This window comes from Callorhinus ursinus, unplaced genomic scaffold (assembly GCF_003265705.2).
Source record: "Callorhinus ursinus isolate GAN/ISIS: 27379988/994484 unplaced genomic scaffold, GSC_fseal_2.0 scaffold18, whole genome shotgun sequence".
Classification (NCBI taxonomy): Eukaryota; Metazoa; Chordata; class Mammalia; order Carnivora; family Otariidae; genus Callorhinus; species Callorhinus ursinus.
Window position 1 is genome coordinate 11,012,188 of NW_027397080.1, and position 22,661 is coordinate 11,034,848.

General features: G+C 46.2%; 1 protein-coding gene across 1 annotated transcript in view; it reads left to right on the plus strand.

Annotated features, from left to right (window-relative positions):
• The window catches only part of CSMD2 (CUB and Sushi multiple domains 2), a 598,617-nt gene that overhangs the window by 59,717 nt on the left and 516,239 nt on the right, over window positions 1-22,661 (plus strand). Inside the window, exon 2 of the mRNA XM_073902955.1 lies at window positions 6,335-6,551. Coding sequence (XP_073759056.1) covers window positions 6,335-6,551 — 217 coding nt within the window. The remainder of the gene's footprint in view (window positions 1-6,334; window positions 6,552-22,661) is intronic.

The following is a 22,661-nucleotide window of genomic DNA, read 5'->3' on the forward strand; positions in this document are numbered from 1 at the left end:
AAGAAACAAAAAGAGACAGATTCTTATTTATTTATTTATTTATTTATTTATTTATTTAAAAGATTTATTTATTTATTTGAGAGAGTGAGAATGAGAGAGAGAGAGCACATGAGATGGGGGAGGGTCAGAGAGAGAAGCAGACTCCCTGCCGAGCAGGGAGCCCGATGTGGGACTCGATCCCGGGACTCCAGGATCATGACCTGAGCCGAAGGCAGTCGCCCAACCAACTGAGCCACCCAGGCGCCCCGAGACAGATTCTTAAATGCAGAAAACCAAGTGATGGGAGGGGGGAAATAGGTGAAGGGGGTTAAGAGGACACTTACCAGGACAAGCACTTACTAACGTATAGAATTGTTGAATCGCTAGAGCATACACCTGAAACAAATAGAACACTGTATGTTAACTCTACTGGAATTAAAAAATGATACCAATTTAAAAAAAGGATGAAGAACAGCTAGCCCTTTTCTTGGAAGAAATTCAGCATTTTATAGGCATGAAAGGACATTTAGCCCTTTTGGCACGGACTCCCACTCTATTAGCATTTCAATCTGGAGTGGCTGCTCTCTGGGTTACAACTTCCTCAACTCACTAACGAACTAACATTTGATTTCAGGAAGCTTTCCCAATGAGTCAGGCTTCTAGCACTATCTGTCTTCAACAGTGCCTGCCACAGAGGTCAGCCAGCCTCCTGTGGACAATACCACCACCCCCAACCTAGAAACCGAAGCTGGATGCGGTTACGGCGTAAGTGAATATTCGTTCTGGGACTCTGGCCATGGAAGAGCATTTTCCACTGCACTGACCAGCATTCATTCTGTCACCAGACCTTACGAAGTGTCCAGGTCTTTTTTAAAACAGAAAAAAAAAAAAAATCCAAAAACAATTTAAATGTCTGACAGTGGGAGAATGGTTGAGTAAATTCTAGTTTAACCATAGAACAGAATGTTGTTCGTCCATTTAAAAGGCTGTTTATGAACAGATTCAATATCTTGGGGGAGAAGCTCGTGTTATAATGTTTACTGAATTGTTGCAAAGGAAAACCAAGAAATGACCTGAATGGCCATCAACAGGGGAGTGGTTGAATAAATTGAGATACATCCATGCTGTAGAATATTACACCTTTATATAAAAAATAAGTTAGATATGTATCTATTGCCTGGAAGTTGTCCCTGATGTATTGTTAAGTGAGAAAGCACGGTGCAGAGAAATGAGCTAACATAGGATCTCATTTTTAAACAAAATAATAAAAATTCTCCCAGAATGTGTCCATTTGCTTGCATGAGAGTGGAGAAGGTTGGAGAGGAACAACTAGCTGCCTGGCCACTTTGGATTGGGTGGAAGGGAGAGAGATAGGAGATCAGTTTTTCTTTACATGTCTTTGTGTTGCATATATGCATATCTATATATATCACCTTGCCTTTGTAATTTAAGACAAGAATAATTTACTGAAGAAAGAGCACACACAATTATATGTGCAGTATTAACTGCACAGTGTGAAATGTGTCTGGAAAAATCTAGGAAAAAAAAGAAAATATTAATAGCAGTTGCCTCTGGAAGGCAGGTGCAGTTATAATGTTTCCTCTTTTTTATCCTTGCCTGTATTTTTCAAATCGAATGAGCAAAATGAATAAATTATTATTTAAAATATACGGGCTTCCACCTTCTCACCATTCCATCTTGCCTTTACTTATTACGATCTGGCCTCTGTCGGCCTTGCCTCCAGCCACCTGCCTTTGCTGAAATTCATGTATCCATTCAGCACATACTTACTGAATTCTCGGGATTGGGGAGGCAGCGGGAACCAGGATGAATCCCTCGCTCGGCGTTCTCCTTCCAGAGGGACCACTGAGACATCAAACTGAGTGACCTCGCCCCAGACCCTCCTCTTAGTCTGTCTGTGGTGCTCAACACATTGAGTCAAGTTCTCCTGCATGGAAATGCCCTCTGGTTCTCCTCCCGCCATTCTGCCTGCCTCCCTGCCCCCTACCCTGTCACCCTTCTTGTCCCCGTACATGGAAAATGTTCCCAGGGGCTCTGTTTTGAGCCCCTTCACTTCTTTCTCCATAGCAGGAGTATGGTTTATACCCAGATTCTGACTCAGAAACGGCAGATCTGTGCCGCTCTGAGCCGAGGCAGCGGCCCAGGATGCTGGGGATGGTGGTAAATGTTGGTATCTGTGGTTGCCAGGACATGGATGATAGTGGCCTTTACGGTGTGGTCCCCATGGGCTCTGTACTTCAGATGCACTCTGTGCATCACTCGGTGCCCATGTTGGTGTGTTTGCTTATGTCTGGTCTAGGATCTGGGCCCCATGGTCCCTCAGTGGGTGTAACCTAGAGGAATGAATGAACAAATGAATGAATGAATGAATGAATGAATGACATAGTACAATGATATCTCCAGGCAGATTTTAGAAACATGAGTAGATCTGGTGCCTGTGCCAATGAGGGGAAGTTTAGGGAAGTGAATTAGGGGGCTCCTTTGAAGCTTTATTTCATTATTATTGTGGCTGAATATTTTTCTGGTTTCTGGGCCATTTACGTCTTCTTTAGTAAATTAATTTGTTCAAGACCCTGATTTTTCAATTATAGCGCTTGTTGTTTTCCTATTGATTTGCAATGGTTCTTTGTATATTAAAGCAATTACTTTTGTGCCTAACATTTTTGTGTCCTTTTCTCTTCTGTTTCTGTTTTTGACGTATACAAACTTTTTGCATAAAACTATCAGGCTGGTAGTATTTTCCAGTTTTTCTGCTCAGAAAAATCAGCCAGATAATTATTTGCCTATATTTTTTTCTAATTACTTTTTTGGCTTGATTTTGTTTTAACTTCTAACTCTTTTCTCCATCTGGAATTTATTTTAGTAGATGGTGTGAGTTGAGGAGGTCGTGGTTCTTTTCCCAGTTAATTCGGTGACTGTGCAAAATGTTTTTCTTTTCTCATTGATTTTTTAATGTTGTCTTATATGTATTTCAATTTTTATGTGTGTTAAGACTTCCCACAATACTGTTTCCCGTTCTGCCTGTCTGCTCTTAGACCACCCCTCCGCTGTTTTCATCAGCATCATTTGGTGATTCTGGTTAGTATCTTGCAGAAGGAGGATACTTTTCAAAAAATATGCATTGTCTGTGACCATCTATTTTTCCACTTAAACTTAGGTCTCATCTTACCAAATTTAAAACAGGTCATTGGGCTTTTGATCAGAATTGCATTAAGCTTATAAATTAACTTTTCAAAAGGTTAATATTCTAAATTAACCTTTCAGTAGTTCGTCTTTCTGCTCAAGATGACGTTATGTCTGTTCAATTATTCAGTTTTTTAAAATCCCTTTCTAAAAGGCATTTTCGTACAGTGCCTGCTCATTTCTTACTGAGCTTATTTCTATGTCTTGCATGCATTTTGTAGTTATCATAAAGAAGAACTTTTTTCTTTATATTTTTATCTGTCACTGGCATATGGAAATGGTATTGATTTCGTAAACTTATTTTGCATTTGGCTACTTTACAGAGTTTTTTTTTTATCAGTACTAATAGCTTTATAATTGATTTCTTTGGGTTTTGGGTATATTAAAATGTCATTTGCAAACCATGTTTTTCTTGCTTTTTTTTTTTTTTTTTTTTTTTTTTTTTTTAGTGTGTGTGTGTTGCATGAGTTAGCTCTTTCAATAAGTCATGAAACCTCACAGGTGATAGTAGCACTCCTGATCTTAATGAGGTGTTTCGCCGTAAGTATGATGTTGGTTATTGTTCTAAAATGGATGCTGTATCATGGCAAGGAAATCTTTTTCCTAGTTCCAAATGCTTATTTTAATCAGGGTTACACGTCTAATTTTATTAAATGCCTGTTTAGCATTTATTCAGAAGACTTTAACTTTTTTTCTTCTTTAATGGGATACTTTGTGTTAAGAGAGTTCTCAATAGTAAAGTCATTTCAGAGATTAACTGTCCTTTGTCAGTTAATCCCTAAGCGGGCTTTAAAAAAAAAAATTGGTGTTGAGTCCATTTATCAGCATCAGAGTTAAGGAGGGGGGTGTGAAGTGGCTGCTCACATGTGAATCCTTCTGTGAGCCGTGTGGTTTGGACTCCGTTCCTTAATTTCTCTTTGCCTTAGTTTTTCATCTGTAAAACGGAGACGATATTAATAGTATCTGTCTTAAAGGGCTGTTTGTGAGGTTTAAACAACTCGGTCTATACAAAGTACTGAGAAGAGTATCTAACCAAACACTCACTAAATAGAAGCCATATATTAAATTATTAGAAATTTACCATGTGCCTGATACTGAGTTTGGGGTGTGGATTCAGAGATGGGAAAACTCACATATGGTCTGTCTTCTCATGGAGCTTACAGCCTGGCAAGAAGACAGATCCTTATGAAATAATCATGTGGAAGCATGGAAATTTGCTTCTATGATAAATGCTATCAAGGAGAGCTATGGTGTCATAAGAACATGTAATAGGGGGGTTGAGCTAGTCAAGGAGAGACACTGGACTGAGATCTGAAAGATAAATATGCCCCGAAGGTAGGGAAGAGTATTCTAGGAAAAGAGAAGAGGATATGCCAAGGTCCTGTGGCTGTGCAAGGAAGATAGTATGGCTGGTACAAAAGTTGAGAGGGTGGTGTTTGAATGGAACACTAGTGGACACTGGGTCTAAGAGGTCACTAAGGGCCAAACCATGCAGAGACCATCCCAGGCCTGCAAGTGGTTTTCTTCCTTATTGAACAGCAATGAAGAGTCATGGAAGGTTTGGTGTAGGTTGGGGGGAGGGGAAGTGACCTGATCAGATTTCTGTTTTAAAAAGACACCCCTGGCAGCAGTGTCGGCAAGGACCAGAGTAAATGTGGTTGACCAGGTAGGAGGTTATTATGGCAGTCCAGGAGAGAGACTGGTGTGGACAGGGAGTGGTGGGGAGTGGAGGTAGAGACAAGGTGGTAGATTGCCAGTGGGGTTGTGATGGAAAGGAAGGTGTCAGAGGAGAGGGAGGGAGGGAGACATCACAAACCTGAGCATCCCAAAGGAGGTGTCGGGGCTAGAGCTCAGAGGGAAGTCTAGCCTGCCATGTGAAGTTGTGGGTTGTCAGTGGGCAAATGGGGAGGTCCTCCAGACTAGACAGAGAGGAGGAGAGGTCCCAACACCGAGCCTGGAAAGGGGCCAGAGGAAGAGCAGGGGGCGGAAAGAAGGAGAGAGCAGTGGTGTGGGAGAGAGCCTGTGGTCCCCAAGCAGCAGCATCATTGGATCCAGTGAGAGGAACAGCTTCTGGCCCCAGGAGGATGCTGTCCATTGGAAGGTCAGAGTTCATATTTCAGCCAGGTGCACCCAGGCGGTGTGCATGCACGGTGAAGTCTGAGATGTTCTGGCCTGGCAGGAGTGTTTCCAAAAGGAGGGTACGTGTGAGCAACAGCCTTAGAGGCAGCAGAGACAGAGGTCTGTTAAAGGAAAGACTGAAAAATATCCACTGGACCCATCAGTGACCTTAGTACACCAGCTGGGGTGGATCAATAGGACCCGAAGGCAGAAGTGACAGGGCTGGAGAGCGAGTGGGAAGTCAGGAAATGGGGACAGAAAGTATAGGCAGATTGTGTTTTCCAGAAATTTGGCAGCGAAGGGGAAGAGAGAGACAAGGCTGGAGGGACTGCAGTGGGAATTGTTTTCTCGGTGATGGAGTCCTGAGCACACTTAGAATGGGAAGACTCCAGCGGAGAGGAAATGATTGGACGCATGTAGCGTATGCAAGAGAGAGACACAGGTCAGCTTCGTGATGGGGAGCGGGGGTGGGATTCCAAGGGCAGATCGGACGATTATGTTTAGATCGGAGCAGGGGTGGTTCCTCTGTTGGGGGAAGGAGGACAGCCCAGGGCAGAGTGGATGGGTTCAGAATTGGTGGGGGGAGACAGAGGACCAAGGGATCCGTCCTTGTGGCTTTGTTTTCTGTGCCAGGTGGGAGGAGAGACAGTGAGCTTGGAGGAGGGACCTGCAGAGTCGGGAGGGCAGGGAAAATGGAGAAGATTGCAAGTCTTCATTCTGGCATTTGATGTTCTAGAGGGGAAGCCTCTGTTCTGCCCTGTGTGGTGGCTTTTAGTTCCAACTCTCTGAGCCTTATTTTCTGACCACACAGTTCTTCCGAGGCTCGAGTCCAGCGACACACATTTTGTCATCTGCGCAGTGCATGGCACAAGCAAACCCAAGTTCCGTCTGTCACCCACCCTCCCTCCCTCGGTGCCCAGCCTGGGGCGGCCTGGGAAGCCCGTGGGAAAGCGGGTCAACATTGCTCCTTTTTCTCTGGAAGCTTCTGGGAGTTCTTCTGGCCATACTGACCTGCTCTCTTTCTCTCTCCCAGGCCAAAACTGCACGTTCCAACTACAGGGTCCCAATGGGACAGTTGAGAGCCCAGGGTTCCCGTATGGCTACCCCAATTACGCCAACTGCACGTGGACCATCACCGCAGAGGACCAGCACAGGATCCAGCTCGTGTTCCAGTCCTTTGCCCTGGAAGAGGACTTTGACGTCCTGTCGGTGTTTGACGGCCCGCCCCAGCCAGAGAACCTGCGGACCAGGTACTGTCTCTGTAGCCAACAGCGGGGACCTGAGCCAAGCCCGTTTGCCAACAAAGCCCTCTGTTCCTATGGGCTCTGCCCTCAATTCCTCTGCTTTCTTTATGTTTCCAAATGCCTTTCTCCAACTTAGAAGTACCCAGTAGGTGGGACTGGTGGGTAGTGTACTTAGGAAGATGAGATAGAAGACACAAAGTGTTATAGAGAAATTCAAGTCTTCCTATTAAGACGGATTTTGCATGGATTTGTGTGTATGTGTGTGTGTATCTATTGGTGTGTATTCTTTGCACCCACGGAGATCTATTTTCTCCCCTTGGATCCAGCAGATATGTGTTGAAAGCTAATAATGATCATGTCTTACATCCTGTACTTGAAAACCATCAATACTTTGTTGGAGTTTGCCTTGCATTTGCATGGCCTTGACTGTGGCCGTAGAATCAGGAGTTTGGGGCAGGGGCACTTGGGTGTGCAGTCGGTTAAGCGTCTGACTCTTGATTTCAGCTCAGATCATGATCTTGGGGTTGTGAGATCGAGCCCTGCATTGGGCTCTGTGCTGAGTGTGGAGCCTGCTTGAGATTCTCCCTCTCCCCCTCCATCGCCACCCCCCCCCCAAAAAAAGGAGTTTGGGGCAAAGTTCCCACTCTCTCAAACCCCATCCTGGTTATTGGAAGAGAAAACTCTGGAAGGGCTTTCCTGACCCCCTGAGCTGTCTCCCGAGGGAGAGAGAGAGTTCACATCGAGGAGGGAGACAGGCAGGGAGACTGCTGCCTTTGCAGTTGGGTAGACTTGTCTGGGACAGAGGTCAAGGCCCCAGAGTCCTAGCTCTCCAGCTTTTGTTGACCTGGTGGCCAGCCGTGCTCCATGGCCAGCCTTGTCCTGGTTCTGCCAGCCAGGCTTTGGGCTCCCCAGGGAGCCAAAGGGTTAGTGGCTTACCAGCCAAGCCTTGGGGAGCTCGGGGTGCTAATGAGCAGAACAGCAATGAGCTGGTCCCTGGCAGGTGCTTTAACTCTTGAGGCTTTGTTTAAGATGCTCTGTGCCCTTAGCTTGCAAGCTTCCGGAGCAGGGTCACAAACAGCACTTACAGGACAGCGCTAGCCCTCTTCTCTCCGACTCCCTGCCCTCTCAGGGCAGTGCAGAGGTGAGGCTGCCAAGCCTGCAGCAGAGGTGGGGGCAGCTGGGGCCCCTCTGACTAGTAGCTCCTCCCGGACAAGGCTGGGCTTATCCATCCTGCCTTGACAGCCAGCATGTTTGGTGCACGGTAGGTCTTCAGTGACACTTGGGCGGGGGGGAGGCAGGGACTAGAGTCCTCCTCATTTAGTCACTGCCCAACTATGTCATGAGCACCCCTTATGTTCCAGACACTGGCCTGGGTGCAGGGGATGCGGCAGCGAGCACAACACAGCCACTGTCTTCACGTGGGCTACCGGCTAATGGGGGCTGGCAGGCATGGATGTGAATATGTCAGTTGAGCATTCAAAGACATCAGAGCTAGAGAAAAAGCAGGGGGAGACTGGGACTGGAGAGTCTGGAAGAGGTCGCAAAGGAGCAAGTCCTTACAACCGGGTGCTGAGCTCAGGTGACACCATCTGTGGGGCCCCTGCATAGACTTTTGATGGATGTTGAATGAAGCTGAAAGATGGAAAGGCTAATGGCGTACTTCGCTGGGGTGTGGACAGCTGGAGGCTGACTCCGGTTCTGCGTCATAGAGCTGATTTTAGCTTTCCTTGTTCTGAGGTTCACATGGACGTGGTCAGACCTCTGCTTTCTGACGCTTGGGTTTGCTCACTGGGAGAGTGAAATGCAGAACATCCACGGGAGGTGGGGGGACTGATCTGACCTGGAAGGGTGGGAAGGTGGTCCTGGGAGGGGAGGCCCTGGTTGTGTCCCCTGCCCCAGCACAGCCCACTCTGGCCAACCAGTCTTGTGTGAGGAGGAGGCTCCCATGGGTTGTGCCTTCACTAGGTGGTCCCTGCTTGGGTTCTCCCTTTCTGTGATTTTCCCCATCTGCTCATTTCCTTTCATTTCAGTAACCAAGGGCCTGCAGGCTTAGCAGAGGGGGAAGAGCGCTGGGCCTCTTGGGGCCCCTGCAGCCAGAGGAACTCACAGCTTGGAGGACACTGGGCAGGGAGATGACCCGAGAGGACAGCCTGAATAGCAAGAAGGAGTGGAATGTGCGCTCCTTGAAGGTTTTGGAATGGAGCTCCTTCCAGGGGTGTAGGGGGGACAGCATGTGTGTTTGGGGAGGACTCTTGGGTCCTTGTGAATTATTTTCATGTTTTTTTGCGTGGTTATTAGTCTACTCAGGTTTTCTTCTTATTTGTGAATCAGTTTCTTTTTTTAAAATTTTTTATTGTTATGTTAATCACCATACATTATTACATCATTAGTTTTTGATGTGAATCAGTTTCTATATGTATGTTTGTCCACAAAATCATCCCTTTTATGGAGATGGTCAAGGGTCTCAGCCTAGAATCATATGCATTACAGTTTCCCCATCTGTCTGGTATCTGGGAGCGCACCTTCTATCTCGCGTCTGCTCCTGTGTGTTTGTGTTTTCTTTCTTTTTACTCAATTAGTCTTGTCACACAAGTTGCCTCTTTTATTGGTCTTTTTAGCATTCCACCTGTAGGGGTGTCAGTTTTATTCTTTCTCTATTATCTACTGACTCATCTTTGCTTTTATCTTTATTCATTCTTTTCTCCCTCTTATCTTGGGCAAATGTTGCTCTTTTGCTGATTTTGTGAATTGAATTAGTTTCATTATTTCTTGTTTGATAACAAAAACCTTAAGAGACATTGTCCCCTAAGTATAACTTTGACCATATCCCATAAATTTTGATGGATAGTCATTATTTTAGGAAGAGTCTCTAATTATGGTTTTGTGCCTTCCTTGACTCTAGGGTTTTTTCCCTCAGATTTTCCAGTAATATTTTTTATGCTTAAGACATTATTATCTAGTTGTATTGCATTATGATCAGATGATTATTTCCACTTTGGGGAACTTGCTTTTTTCCCCACAGTATAAGATCATTTTTTTGTTGTGTTCTAGAAGTATTTGCAAGAAATAATTCTTTGTGAAAAATTTTGTGTTATTAACATTATGCAGTTTTTCTAATTTCTTATTGTCTGAATGAGGTTTGTCAAAGATAAGCAATGCATTGTTTTCACATTTTCGCTATTGTTCTTGTCAATTTATCCTTTTATTTCTAAATTTTTACTTTATATATTTTGGTGCTATACTCTTCAGCATGTAAGTATTTAAACATTAGGTATTGAGTGAATTTTATGTATTTTTTCAATAAAAAAGTTATCTTTATTCCTCCAGTTTTTTTTTTTTTTGGTCTTAAATTCTACTTTGATGCTAATATAACCATCTTCATTTTCTTTGAGGTTTGTATTTATTGGGTCCCCCTCTTTCCCAATTCCTCTGTTTTAAATATTTCTGCCATTGTTCTAGTTATACCTCTTAGGACATCATATCATTGGATTTTTTTTTAAGATTTAAAAAAATTTATTTATATGAAAGAGAGAGAGAGAGAGATACAAGAGCAAGCACAAGCCAGGGGGCGAGGGCAGAGGGAGAGAAACAAGCAGACTCCCTGCTGAGCAGGGAGCCTGACCCGTCCCAGGACCCTGGGATCCTGGGCTGAGAGCAGACACTTAACAAACTGAGCCACCCAGGTGCCCCTGGATTTTTATTTTTAAACCTTTACTGAGAGTCTATTCTTTAATAGGAAAGCTTAATCTACTCACATTTTTTGGTGACAACCTATATGTTTGCTCAAGTATAATACTTAATGCTTTCTGTTTTTAAGTTTCCCTACTCTTATTTACTCTTATTTCCTTTTCTCTACTTTCAAGTACAAGTTTTCTTTGCCTTTTCTGTGGTTTTGATTCTACTAGTGGTTAAGTTCTTTCTTCAGAACACATTTTTTTTGAGATTTTATTTATTTATTTGACACAGAGAGAGCGCACAAACAGGGGGAGCTGCAGGCAGAAGGAGGGAGAAGCAGGCTCCTCACTGAGCAGAGAACCAGACATGGAGCTCGATCCCAGGACTCTGGGATCATGACCTGAGCCGAAGGCAGATGCTTAACTGACTGAGCCACCCCGGTGCCCCCAGAACACATTTTAAGGTGTATTTCTCTGTCAACATCTTGTCTGGGTAGGTTTTTTCTTAATCAGGTCATACTGACACTGCATCTTGTAGAAATTCCTTAGTGTTTGTAGCATGTAGTTATCTGTCTCTTTTTCCTAGTTCCCAGAGTGGACATTTATATTGGCTCTTTTTAATACACCTTCAATTATTTCTATGAGAACTTAGGGGTTCAGGTGGAAGGGGAGTTTAACATGTTGGCTTGGCTCTCCATCTTCAACTGGAAGTTTGTCTTAGGATTTTTATTCTTTTTGATGCTATTGTGAATAGAACTAATTTTTATTTTATTTTATTTTTGGATTATTCACTGCTAATATATAGAAATACAGCTGGTTTTTGTAACATTGATCTTATGTCTCATGACCTTGCTGAACTTACTATTAATACTTCTAAGGTTTTTTTTTATTATCATCTGTGAATAAATGTTTTTGTTTTACTTTTTCCTTTACAATCTAGATGTCTTTTATTTCTTTTTTTGCCTAACTGCACTGGATAGGATCTCTACTACCATCTTGAAAGAAAGTGGTAAAACTGGACATCCCTGTTTTCACTCCTGATCTTAAAACATTCAGTCTTTCGCTGTTAAGTGTGATATTAGCTATAGATGAGTGCTAGATGCCTTTCGAATGGAGGTTTTAAGCAGATGATTTCGGCACAGTCTGGCTGCAGTGGGGAAAGTGCACTGGATTGGGGGCCAGACTGGTGACCGCCAGGCCAGGCGGGAGACAGTGGTAGCCGGAGCTAGACCAATGGAGAGAGAGGACGGAGTGGCTTTGTATGATATTAATGGAAAGGCATTGTCCCTGAAGTTAAGGGCGAATTTATAGGGACTGTGGAGTGTAGAGAAGAAGAAAGGGATGGAGGATGACTCCACTGGGTCTGGCTTGGAGGCAGAAAGCAAGCAAGATCAGTGTGCGGTGAATTTCGGTTTCCAGGGAAAGGTGTTCTCACGGCATACCAGGGTCTTTTCTGTACAGATGTTTTTTCTTTATTCGTCTAGTGGAACAGGAGGGTCATGTCCTCTCAAGTTGTTTTCCTGTGAAACAATATCACACAAGGAGGAGAGAGGGGCAGGCCTAGATTTATACCCAGGTAGGTACTACATTTATTAACGCTGTGACCTGTGTTAAGTTTGGCCTCTTGGAGCCTCATCTATAAAATGGAAGTCACACTGCCCATCTTTGCCCATCTTCCCGGGTGGTGGTATGGGAGCCCCCTGCTACAGATCCCTTAGTGCTCCAGCAACAGTAATTTGCATCCTTCCCCACCCCTTTGTTCCCAGACCTAGGAACTTGGACTGTTCTAGAGGGCTTTGGCGTCTGTCCTGCCACTGCATCTATAGACTTTTTAGATCACAGGAGCACAGGTGTGGAGCACGGAGAAGGACCTGGGCTCAGGGGCGTCACTCACCGTGGGTGGCATTACCGAGCAGCAGGTTTCTCTCTGCCCGGATAGCCCGTGGCTTGCTGTGTTTATTGTCTACAACTCCGCAGCCTCAAGTTTTGCAGTTCTGCTGTCTGTGCATTTTGAATGCATTTCTCCTTTCTTCTTCTTTTGCTCCACTACCGATCTTTTTCACTTGGTGGGTGCGTTCCAGAACAAGGCTGAAGGGTCACCTCCCCACCTCAATCCCCAGCCCCCTTTAAACTTAACCTTTCTCCGACTGCTTGCTCATGGTTGTGTTATGAGCGACAGGCTTCGTAACTGGTTAGATTCTAAGCTCCTCGAGGCTGAAAGTCAGGCCTTCTATCACATTTTGCTGTGGCAGAGCCAAGCAGTGAAATATACCTCTTGCTGGTGGATGACGTGAGCTTGCTTTCCAGCTGTTCCTTAGCCAGGGCATCTGCCAGTCTCTTTGACTCTCAGCCTTAGCATCCCCATCTATGAAGTGGGTATATCAATATCTGCTTCATAGGTTGGTTGGTGAGGATTAAGTTAAATCATGTGGGTAAACCACTTTGAATTGTGATAAGATATAAACAAAAGGAATACTTGTATATTTGGAGAAGAAAATCAGAAAACACAATTAAGCAAAAAGACACCCCCCCCCCCCCGTAAATGTCTAAGTCATGTGGCAGAGCAATGGTTCTCAACCCCCAGGGGACGTTTGGCAAGGTCTGGAGACATTTTTGGTTGTCACATGGGGGGTGGGGGGGCTGTGGCATCCAGTGGGTCAAGGCCAGGGATGCTGCTAAACATCCGGCCATGCCTAGGACCGCCCCCGGGACACATGCCAGTGGTGCTGAGGTTGAGAAATCCTGATGGAGGCCATCGAGGGGTTAAGGCCTTTGGCATCGGCCATACTTAGGTTCTAATCCTATTTCTAGGCCAGTGACCTTGGACAAGTGAGTCAACCCATCTGAGCCTCAGTTTTCTCCCCTGCAAAATGGGGAGCTCTGGGTGGTGCTCTGTGCTGACAGCTGCACTGGCATCGTTAATGAAGAGGTGCCAGTTGACACACTGTGCACGGCTCGTTCTCTATGCAGATGCCATTCATCTCCCAGCGACTCCCTTTCTCTACCAGCAGTTCAGAGCCATCTTCTTGAAAGCATCTCACATTTCATCTAGAGCTATTCACAAGCAGCAACATCCCAGGGTGCCAGAAGGCTGCGTCTGGCTGCTTGAAATTAAATTTACAATAGAAGCTGATCAGATTCTTCTCATAATGGATCAGGGTGGGAAGTGAGAGTAGAAGCTGGTCTTGAAAGCCGCAGAGCCTGTAGGAGTTTGGAAATTAGCAAGAAAAGAACAAAGAGCCTTCCAGATAATGCAATGTCAGCTCTGCCTGGATGAATTACTGAAACAATCCCCACATCTCTGCTTTGGCACAGTTAGATAGCCTATCCGTGCTGGCAAACATCCTATTGCATTGCAGTTTAATGTGGGAAGAAGTTTTCTAATGAAACACGAGCAAACGTAATCTACGGGGACGCTGCTAATAAACAGCATCACTGTATATTGGAGGATTTATAGGGCGCTGGTGATGACTGCACCAGTTAAGCACAGCTAAGCATCCCTTAATTTAGACATTTGGGCTCAAGTTATGGGAAACACTACAACACGTTCCCTCAATTACTGGCAATACGCATTCTGTCATCTGCCTAAGGTGAAATGCAGTTTAAGTCATTTGGAGCTGGTTGCAGATTTCACTCAACTGGCGTTAGACACCTGTTTGGAAGTTGTAAAAAATCCACAAATTTGCCAGATTTACTGTCTTCTTATAAATATGTATCCCAGCAGAGGCCCCTGAAGGACCTGTCTGTCTGGATTCCTTAGAAAGTATTCCTTGCACATCAGCAGGGTTGTCCTTGGAGAGTCCTCTCTCTCCCCAGACTGCGTCGAGAGTGTGCTCCTGTGTGCAGGAGGTGGCTGGGAGGACCCATGGGGATGAGGGGCATTCTTTCTTTACCACTGAAGCGGGGGGGGTGGGGAGAGGACGCTGAAAAGGGGAAAGACGAGATAGTGGCACTGAACACCTCTTAAGGTCCAGCCCCCATGCTAGACATGGTCATTCATGGCATTTATTAAACATTGAATGCCTACCAGGAATGCCGAGTGTTGGAGATGCAACAGTTAACAAGACAGCTTCTGCTTTCAAGGAACTTACAGTCTCTTCAGGGAGACAGATAAATACGCAGGCAGTGCGAGTCCAGGATGCTACACACTAGGGAAGCTGATGGCCTCGAGGGAGCTCTTCGGAGATGCTGGTCTATGGGCCTGGGATACCCTCCTTCTGTCTGCCCCTTTGCTTAGTTACTGCTTACTCGTTCTTCATACCTCAATTCACTTGTCAGTTCCTCACTCAGGGACTCCTCAGAGCCACCCCCACTTCTCAACCTGGTCAGACCCTCCTATGATTAGCCTCCTCCGTTTACCATGCATCCGTCCTTCATGGTTTTACGTGTGCACATGTGTGTGATTTTGTGATCTGTGTCCATCTCCCACAGGACCGGAAACTCCTTGGCTACAGAGACTATTCCTATTTTACTCTCCATAGTGTCTCCAGGGCCTGGCTGATAGTAGGTGCTCAACAAATGTTTATGGAATGAATGAATGAATGCTGTCTGGAGGAAGGGTCACCTGGCAGGGCACAGAGGGAGGGATGAAGACAGTGTTTCAGACCAAGAGAATAATATGTGTACAGGTCCAGTAAAGCAGAGAAGGTGAGGTATAGGATGACAGTGGGTTCATCCTGGGGTGGGTTGTAGTGGAGAGGTAGGGGTGTGGCCCAGGGAAATCACCAGTGGCCCTATACGCCATGCCGGGGAACTTGTCACGTATTCTAACAGAAGTAGGGACACACCGAAAGGTTTTAAACGGGCATTGTATGTGTTATCTAATCATTCAACAGCACTCCATGAAATAAAGTCGTGTTAATTTTCATTGTAGGAGTTAGATAAGCGTCTGAGGTCTCTAAGCTGCTAAGGGGCTGAAGGAGGAGTAGACCACGGGTCTCCTAGAGCCAGAAATGAGGCTCTTTTCTCCACAACAAAATGCTTTCTTACTACATCGGATTCATTTGCATTCATTTCATTTCCTTTTTAAAAATTCATTCCATTTTCCTTTTAAAGCAGCTTCTTTAAAATTGTGAAAGTGGTAAGCGCTCACTACTGTAGAAAAGTCAGGCAGTCCAGCAGTGTGAAGTAAAATGATGTAAGCGTCTCCTTCCCCAGGCCCTTGTCCCAGCCCCGCTCCCAAGAGGTAACCGCTGTTCACAGTTTGGTGTGTGTCCAATTTCTTTTTAAATAAAGATTCATTAAACTGCCCGTGAGGCTTATTGGGACATCCATCAGCCCTTTAAAAATTGTTCTGATGAATTAAGTGTAAACTAATTAGAAACATGGATTCAATTACCCTCGAAACACACAAGGGTTTAATAATTAATAGGAAGAGGGCTTGAGGCCAAAGGCATTACGGATTTTATCAAACCCCTAACATCTGAAAAGTAAATATGTTTGATTCACCCTAAATGCTGGCAGATTTGCCATCCGGAGGCAAACCTGTTGGTAGGAGCTTTGTATTTAATCAGGACAGTTATCTGTGATTAATAAGGGGTCAGCTGAAGTGCGTGAAAGCTGAGGCCTTCTGGCTGTTGCTAGAGATGTCAGGACAGGGACAGGACAGTCTGTCTCTCTGGGTTCCTGGAGTCAGCTTTGTTCATGATCTGTCACCAGGCTAGCCTTGGTGGGGGGCGGTGGGGAGGTATAGGGGGGTCCACTGAGGTCCCCTGTGAATTCACTGATCGTTCCTGTGGGTCCAGAGTATCTGGGGAGCATTGCTGGGCCAAGAAACCCTGCAGAATTTTGGGGGAACCTTCTGTTTGTCCCCTTCGATGATGAGCTACAACACCTTAGATGGAATTGGAGGAGAGCCGGGGTGGGGGAGGGAATTTAAATATTTACCTGTTGTGCCAGGGGCTGTATGTACCATAGCTCATTGAATCTTCCCAGTTGTCCCGGAGGTAAGAATTATTGCCTCCATTTTTATTGTTAAGGAAACTGAGTCTCAAAGAGGCTACATGCCTCGGGGCAGCTGTGTTCAAAGTCTAGATCTGCTCGACAGCCAAGTTCACACAGGTCTGTGCAACGACACCAGGGCTGAAAGGGGTGGTGGGAGGGGAGGAAGCAGGGTCTGCCTGGCTTGGGGCTCAGGAAACCAACTGCCATGACCCGCGGGGCAGCCAAGTGCTCCATCACCTAATGCCAGACGTGGTGGGGGGAGGGGTTGGCAGCAGGTGGTATATAAAGCCAGGTGGGCAGCAGTGTGGGGTCCTGAGCAATCTCTCCATTCACAGTAGGACCCTGTGGTTCAAGGTCAAAGTCAGTTTCTGTGGCAGAGCTTCACTTAGCTTGTTTGCCAAGTCTGCTATTTAATAGCAGCCAAAATTTAAGGCCCCGTGGAGCCCGAGTCTCAGGCCAAAAGGCTGTGCTAGCTCACCCTTCCCCACGATTGGTTCTGCCAGGTGTTGGTCAAAGAGGCAACATCGCCCCAGAATGGATTTGGCCACCCCTTGACCTTCATCTGCTCCTTTCTTGCAAGTGGTGGCTGACAGGGTTGTTGCTGAAATAGGAAATTGCCCCCTCGTTTATCCTCGGTGCTTATTCCCTGAACCTTTAGGGCACCAGAAATCACTGTGCAAGGACCCTGTAACCCAGGATATGGTCCTCAGGGTAGAGGCGAGTTTGGACGTGTAATTCTAGCCTTCACTCTGTTCGTCAGTAGAAACGGTACCCAAACAAACCGCCTCCCAGATACTGAGTTCCTTGTTCCCTTGGAATTAAAATAATTATAAAAGACAACCAACTGTCAGCTTTTCAGTGAACCAAGAGCCGAGTTACTGCTTCCTGGGGTGGGTGTGAGCTGCCCGGAGCCAGGGGTGGGTCAACAAGACCCGGCTTCCGTCCAGCCTGCTTCCTGACTTGTGATCTTCACCAGGTCTGTCCCTTCTCAGGCTCGGCAGCATCTTCCTGACTTGTCAGTGGAGGCGGTGAGTCCAGAGAGACTCCAGAGCTTCTCCCAGCTCTGCAATCGAGTGATTGAGTGTTGCTGGAAATGTATGGGGAAGGACTATAAAATACTCCGGATCTTCTTGGATTATTTCTGCCCTCCTCGGGTACTGCTCTTGGCTCTGTGAACAATGCCACCCTTTGTCTTTGGCATTGGGGTTTGTTTTCCAGGAGCCTGTCCAGCCACGTGGTAGAGAAGGCTAACTGTCCACCATGGTTCTTGGTCTGCTTCCAGGGTGCGGCGTGGTCTGTGGGAAGCTGCAGCCTCCCCTGTATCCCAGTGCCGCCGTGTGGTTTAGTGGTCAACAGAAAGTAGATGGAAGCAATGTGTATCCCTCCCAGCCTGGCCCAGGAAAGCTCCCCTGCAATCTTGTGTTCCCTCTTCTTCCCTGGAGACAGGAGATGCCTGCATGACTCTATGAAGTAAAGCCCTCCCACCTGCTCTCGACTGGCTGGGTTTTGTATATAAGCTTCAATCTCTGAGGGCCCAAGGTTTATCTGTCACTGTAGTCCGTGTTTTCTTAGCCATTGCAAGCTCTCAGTCCAGCCATTAAGGAATGTACTTTAGAACCTAGAGCTAGGTGAGGATTCTAGATAGCAGAATCCACGAGCTTCCCAGAGTTGACATTTGGTCTTGTTTGCTTTTGGGGAGATGAAGCTCCTGGACGATCTGGCCTCTGTGCCTAAAAATGAGGCCATTGATGCAGAGCTCAGATATTTTTTAAAGCGACTTTTTGTGCCCCTGACTTCTGGTGGATTCCTCTTGGCATCATGTGGTTCCAGTTGTAGTCCCCTTCCCTGTCCCATCTCCTGGGGCCTCAGCCGAGAACACACCGTGGTGTGGTGGTTAGGAGAGAGGCTTTGGAGCCAGCCTGCCTGGATTCATGGCCTTGCTCTGCCTCTTACTGGCTGTGACTTTGAGGAAGTCACTTCTCTCTGAGTCTCCAAAGTTGGGATTCCAGTGGCACCTACCTTGTAGGGGAGTTGTGAATATTCAGTTACCCTACAAGAGCCAAAGTACGTAGCAGTTGCTGGGCCCTTGGTAAGCACTCAGTAGATGTTTATTATCTTGTCATTATTGTCCTCTCCAAAGCTCATGTCTTCCAGCTGTCCCCACTGCCACCTCCCTGGTTCATCCCCACCCCCTTTATCTCTTGCCTTGGTTGTCACAACAGCCTCTGGCTTGCTCCCCTTGCTATTGCCTTGGGTATCTTCAGTCTATGCCTAATACCAGAGCTACAAGGATCTTTTATTTTTTCATTTTTTATTATTGTTTTAAGATTTTATTTATTTATTTGAGAGAGAGAGTGAGAGCAAGAGAGCATGAGCGGGGGCAGGGAGGGGCAGAGCAAGAGGGAGAAGTAGGCTCCCGCTGAGCAGGGAACCCGACGCCCAGGATCCTGGGATCATGACCTGAGCTGAAGGCAGATGCTCAACTGACTGAACCACCTAGGCACCCTCGTTTTTTAAAGAACAATCTTTTAATTGAAATATATAGAAAGAAATAGTTTTAGATTTACAGAGAAATTACAAAGATGGTACAGAGAGTTCCTATACATGGCTCACTCCGATTCCCTTATTCTGAACATCTCACATCTGTGTGGTACCTTTGTCACAATTAATGAACCCATACCGATTTATTGTTATTAACCTAAGACCATATTCTATTCAGATTTCCTTAGCTTTTACTTAATGTGCTTTTTCTGTTCCAGGATCTCAACCAGGGTGCCTTAGATCCTTAGGCTCCTTTTGGCTGTGATAGTTTCTCAGACTTGACTTGTTTTGGATGATGGACACTTTTGAGGAGTATGGTCAGTTTTTTTGTAGAATGCCCTTCAGTTGGGATTTGTCTGATGTTTTTCTCATGATTTGACTGGACAAGCAGACTGCGTTGATGCGGGGCTTGATCCCATGACCCTGAGCTCATGACCTGAGCCAAAATCAAGAGTTGAACACTTAACCGACTGAACCATCCAGGCACCCCAAGGAGTCATGTATTTTTGAAAGGAAGATGGTGTTTTAATTACATCACATCAAGGGTACATACAATCGACATGACTTGTCCCTGCTGATGTTGACCTTGATCACCTGGCTGAGGTCCTGTATGGTAACTTCTCCACTCCACAGTTACTCCCCTCTCCATACTGTCCTCTTGGAAGGAAGTCACTGTGCACATTCCACACCCAAGGAGTAGAGTGTTAGCCTTCATCTTGAGGGCAGAGTGTCTACATAAACTATTTGAAATTCTTCTGCATGAGAGATCTGTCTATTCTCTTCCATTTGTTAATTTGTTTATATCAGTATGGATTCATAGGTCGTTATTTTGTACTTTGGGTTATAATCCAATACTGGTTTATTTATTTTGTTGCTCAGAATGTTCTAGCCCGGCCCCTAGGCACTCCTGTAGTTGGCTCCTCCTGTCTCCTCTGACATTTCCCAACATCATCAGTCTTTGTTACGGATGTTGATGGTGCTGCTATTTCATTAACGCTCTTGGGAGCAATGAGCTTGGGTTCGCTTGATCGGAAAATGATATCAGAACCCAAGGTCTGGCTCTGTGTTGGGGCATCACTGCTTCCGGACTCTCTTTGCTACCAGAGCAAGGAACTCTATGTGTATGCTAACCCACCTATATACACGTAGCTATAATATTTTTATGTGCATCCATCTGTGTCTCCATTAAGCCAAACGTGACTTCATGGTGGTATCTCCAACTCTGATCCAGTACCACCTGGATCATTGTAGCCTCCTTCCCTTGCTTATCTGGAACCTCCCACTCCAACAGGGAGACACCTGGCCGCCACCATCTGCCATGCGTTTACTTCATTGTTCAATTGCAGGCTGCATGTATGGTGGTACCAGAGTTGGGAACCTGTGCCCCTGTGGGAAAGGACTTTTTCAGCTAGAGTACAGTCATTATGCTTCCCTTCCTTTTGCCTTTAGTTTCCCAGATTTCACTTGATTCAAAAGTTACTTCAGATAAGCGCTATGGAGAAAATATACATCAGGGCAGTGGTGTGACGTGTAAGGGGTGAGATTTTAATAGGGTGGCCAAGGAAGCCATGTCACTCAGAAGGTGACTCTTGTCTAAAAGCCTGGAACAAAGTGAGTTCCATGTCTCCATCTATCTGCAGGTGGCTCCAGAGGGCACCTGTTGTGTTGGGTTCTGTGTCTCACATGTGTTTCCGTCTCAGGGCCCAGCAGGTTTATTAAGGAAATTTAAGGGACAGGAAATATATTTATCAGTAACTTCAGGGGACACGAAAGACACTCAGGCACACGTTATGGGCACCTGTCCTCTGGGAGCTGCAGCTGACTGGGGTTTCCTGGGGAAATGAGAAAACAATGAAGACAGTGTAGAGTAGCCCGACTGGTGAAGTCAGAGAAGCGATTTCTGAGCTCATGATGCCCCCGAGCATAGTGGAGGCTGGCGACGTAGCGCCTTCCATCCCACCTGAAGGAGAAAATGTCTGCACCAGGTCTCTATCGGTGAGCTCCCCTGCACCCAGCAAGGTCTTTCACCGGACCCTCCTGGTTCTGCCCTCCCCCGTCAACCTTTGCCCCTTTAGGCTCTCACTGAGCAGTGATAGCCTCATCAGGGAAGGAAGTCTACACATTTGGTTCCACCTTCCCAATTTGATTATTTTGTCCCCAAAGGCTCTCAGCTAGTGATCTGGGGGCTTTGTGGTGTCCTGGCCGATCAGTAGAGGCACATCTAACCTGTCTTGTCTGGGATCCTCCAGCCACCCATCATAGACAGGGTGGATCTTAGACTTCTATAAACCCTACAAGGCGAAGGGGATCTTAGACTTCTGCAAACCCTACAAGGCAGCTGCATTTCAGTGATGGCAGGAATTCATTGCTGTTCCTAAATGCCCGTCCCCCCATCAGGGTCCTTGGTGGGTGGGGGAGCTGAAGACAGGAAGAGTCCCTGCAGACCAAGGCAGGTGCAAGGCTCCTCCCTCTGAGTGCTCCTCCCTGCTCTCTGTGACTGCTTCAGCTTCCCAGATGCGCTGTGTTACTTGCTTTCCCCAATCAGCCCGTATGGGCCTTTTCTTTGGTCCCATTTTGCAGGGGAGAAAGCTGAGGTTCTAAATGGTGAATAAATGGTGGATAATAATACAAGGTGGCCAAGTTCTCAGTGTTTTCGATCTGCTCCGACAGTGTCCTCCAGCCTTGTAGACTGCGGGTCCAAATGAGGGGCAGGAGAGAAGCAGCCTGGACACAGAGCCAGCGGTCCTAGAGGACATGGAGTCATGGAAACTTCCAGAGATAGAATTTCTCTTCCATAGTCTACCCCTTCCTCCCTACTGGAATTTACCTCTGCTTGGGCAAAAAGGAGAGCAGAATGGACTAACTGCCTTCCCCCTGCTGTACTCTTCCTTCTTCATGGAACTAGGTGAATGCCTGGACGTGGCGAAGTCTTTGTAGAACCCCAAAGGAGTGGGTTCCTTCTATTTTGGAGTATGTAGAAGAGTAAAGATTTTCTTTAATTAGATAGTGCCGGATAGATTTAATTAAAGCTTCAAACCTGCAATTTTCTTTGTTTGATTGATCAGTTGGTGCTGATTGCCTGGAGTAATTACGAAGGGGGAGGTGGCGTTTTCAGAGTCTGGTGGCGATAAAGAGGCAGACTGAGTCAGCTCCTGGGTACTTGGTTTTTGGAGTAGATTCCGAAAAGGTTTAAATTGCATAAATGTTAGTTGGCCAAATGAAAAACAAGGTGTCTAAATTACACTTTTGTCTAAATCGTGCTCCTGGCTGATGTGCTTCTATAGAAAAGTTCCTTTTTAACTCTTTTCTCCAAATGTAATCGTGCCCCCGAGACCAGGCGGTATTCTGTTTTGTCTTCTTTTTGGGGGGGAATAATTGAAGCACCTTGTTGGGAGTGTCTTGTAGTGGCCTCTTTTAAATTGCTAGAGCCCATGGAGGGTCAGGTGGGAAGGACCGCCTCTCATGAGCTCTGCATTTAGGGAACTCACGGAGTTTTGGAGTCAGGCAGCCCTGGGTTTGAATCCTAGCTCTGTGACCTTGAGCAATACCTTCTCTTTCTCGTCAGCCGCAGAGAGGAGAGGTATGGAGAGGACCCAGCTAATATTTGGTATCTGGTGCCTGGCCTGCCATGGGTTCTCACTGGATGCCTGTCTCTCCCCCATCCTAGGCTCTGTTGCCTCACTGAGGTCACCACCACCACGACCGAAGCTCAGTGAGCTCATGAGAGCAGAGCCATCTTGCTCAGCATTACAAAATCACCCCTGGTACGACGGCCGCGGCTTGGTACATGGCCGTTCTCAACAACTATCTGTCCAGTGGTGAATAAGTGAACGAATACCGTGTGTATATAGGTGCCCCCCACCCACCAAAGCAGGTGACACCACTATAGTATGCAAGAGGAGGCTCCATTCATGAAAACCTGAGGGGTCTTGGTTCCCCACTGGACATGGCGTGAATG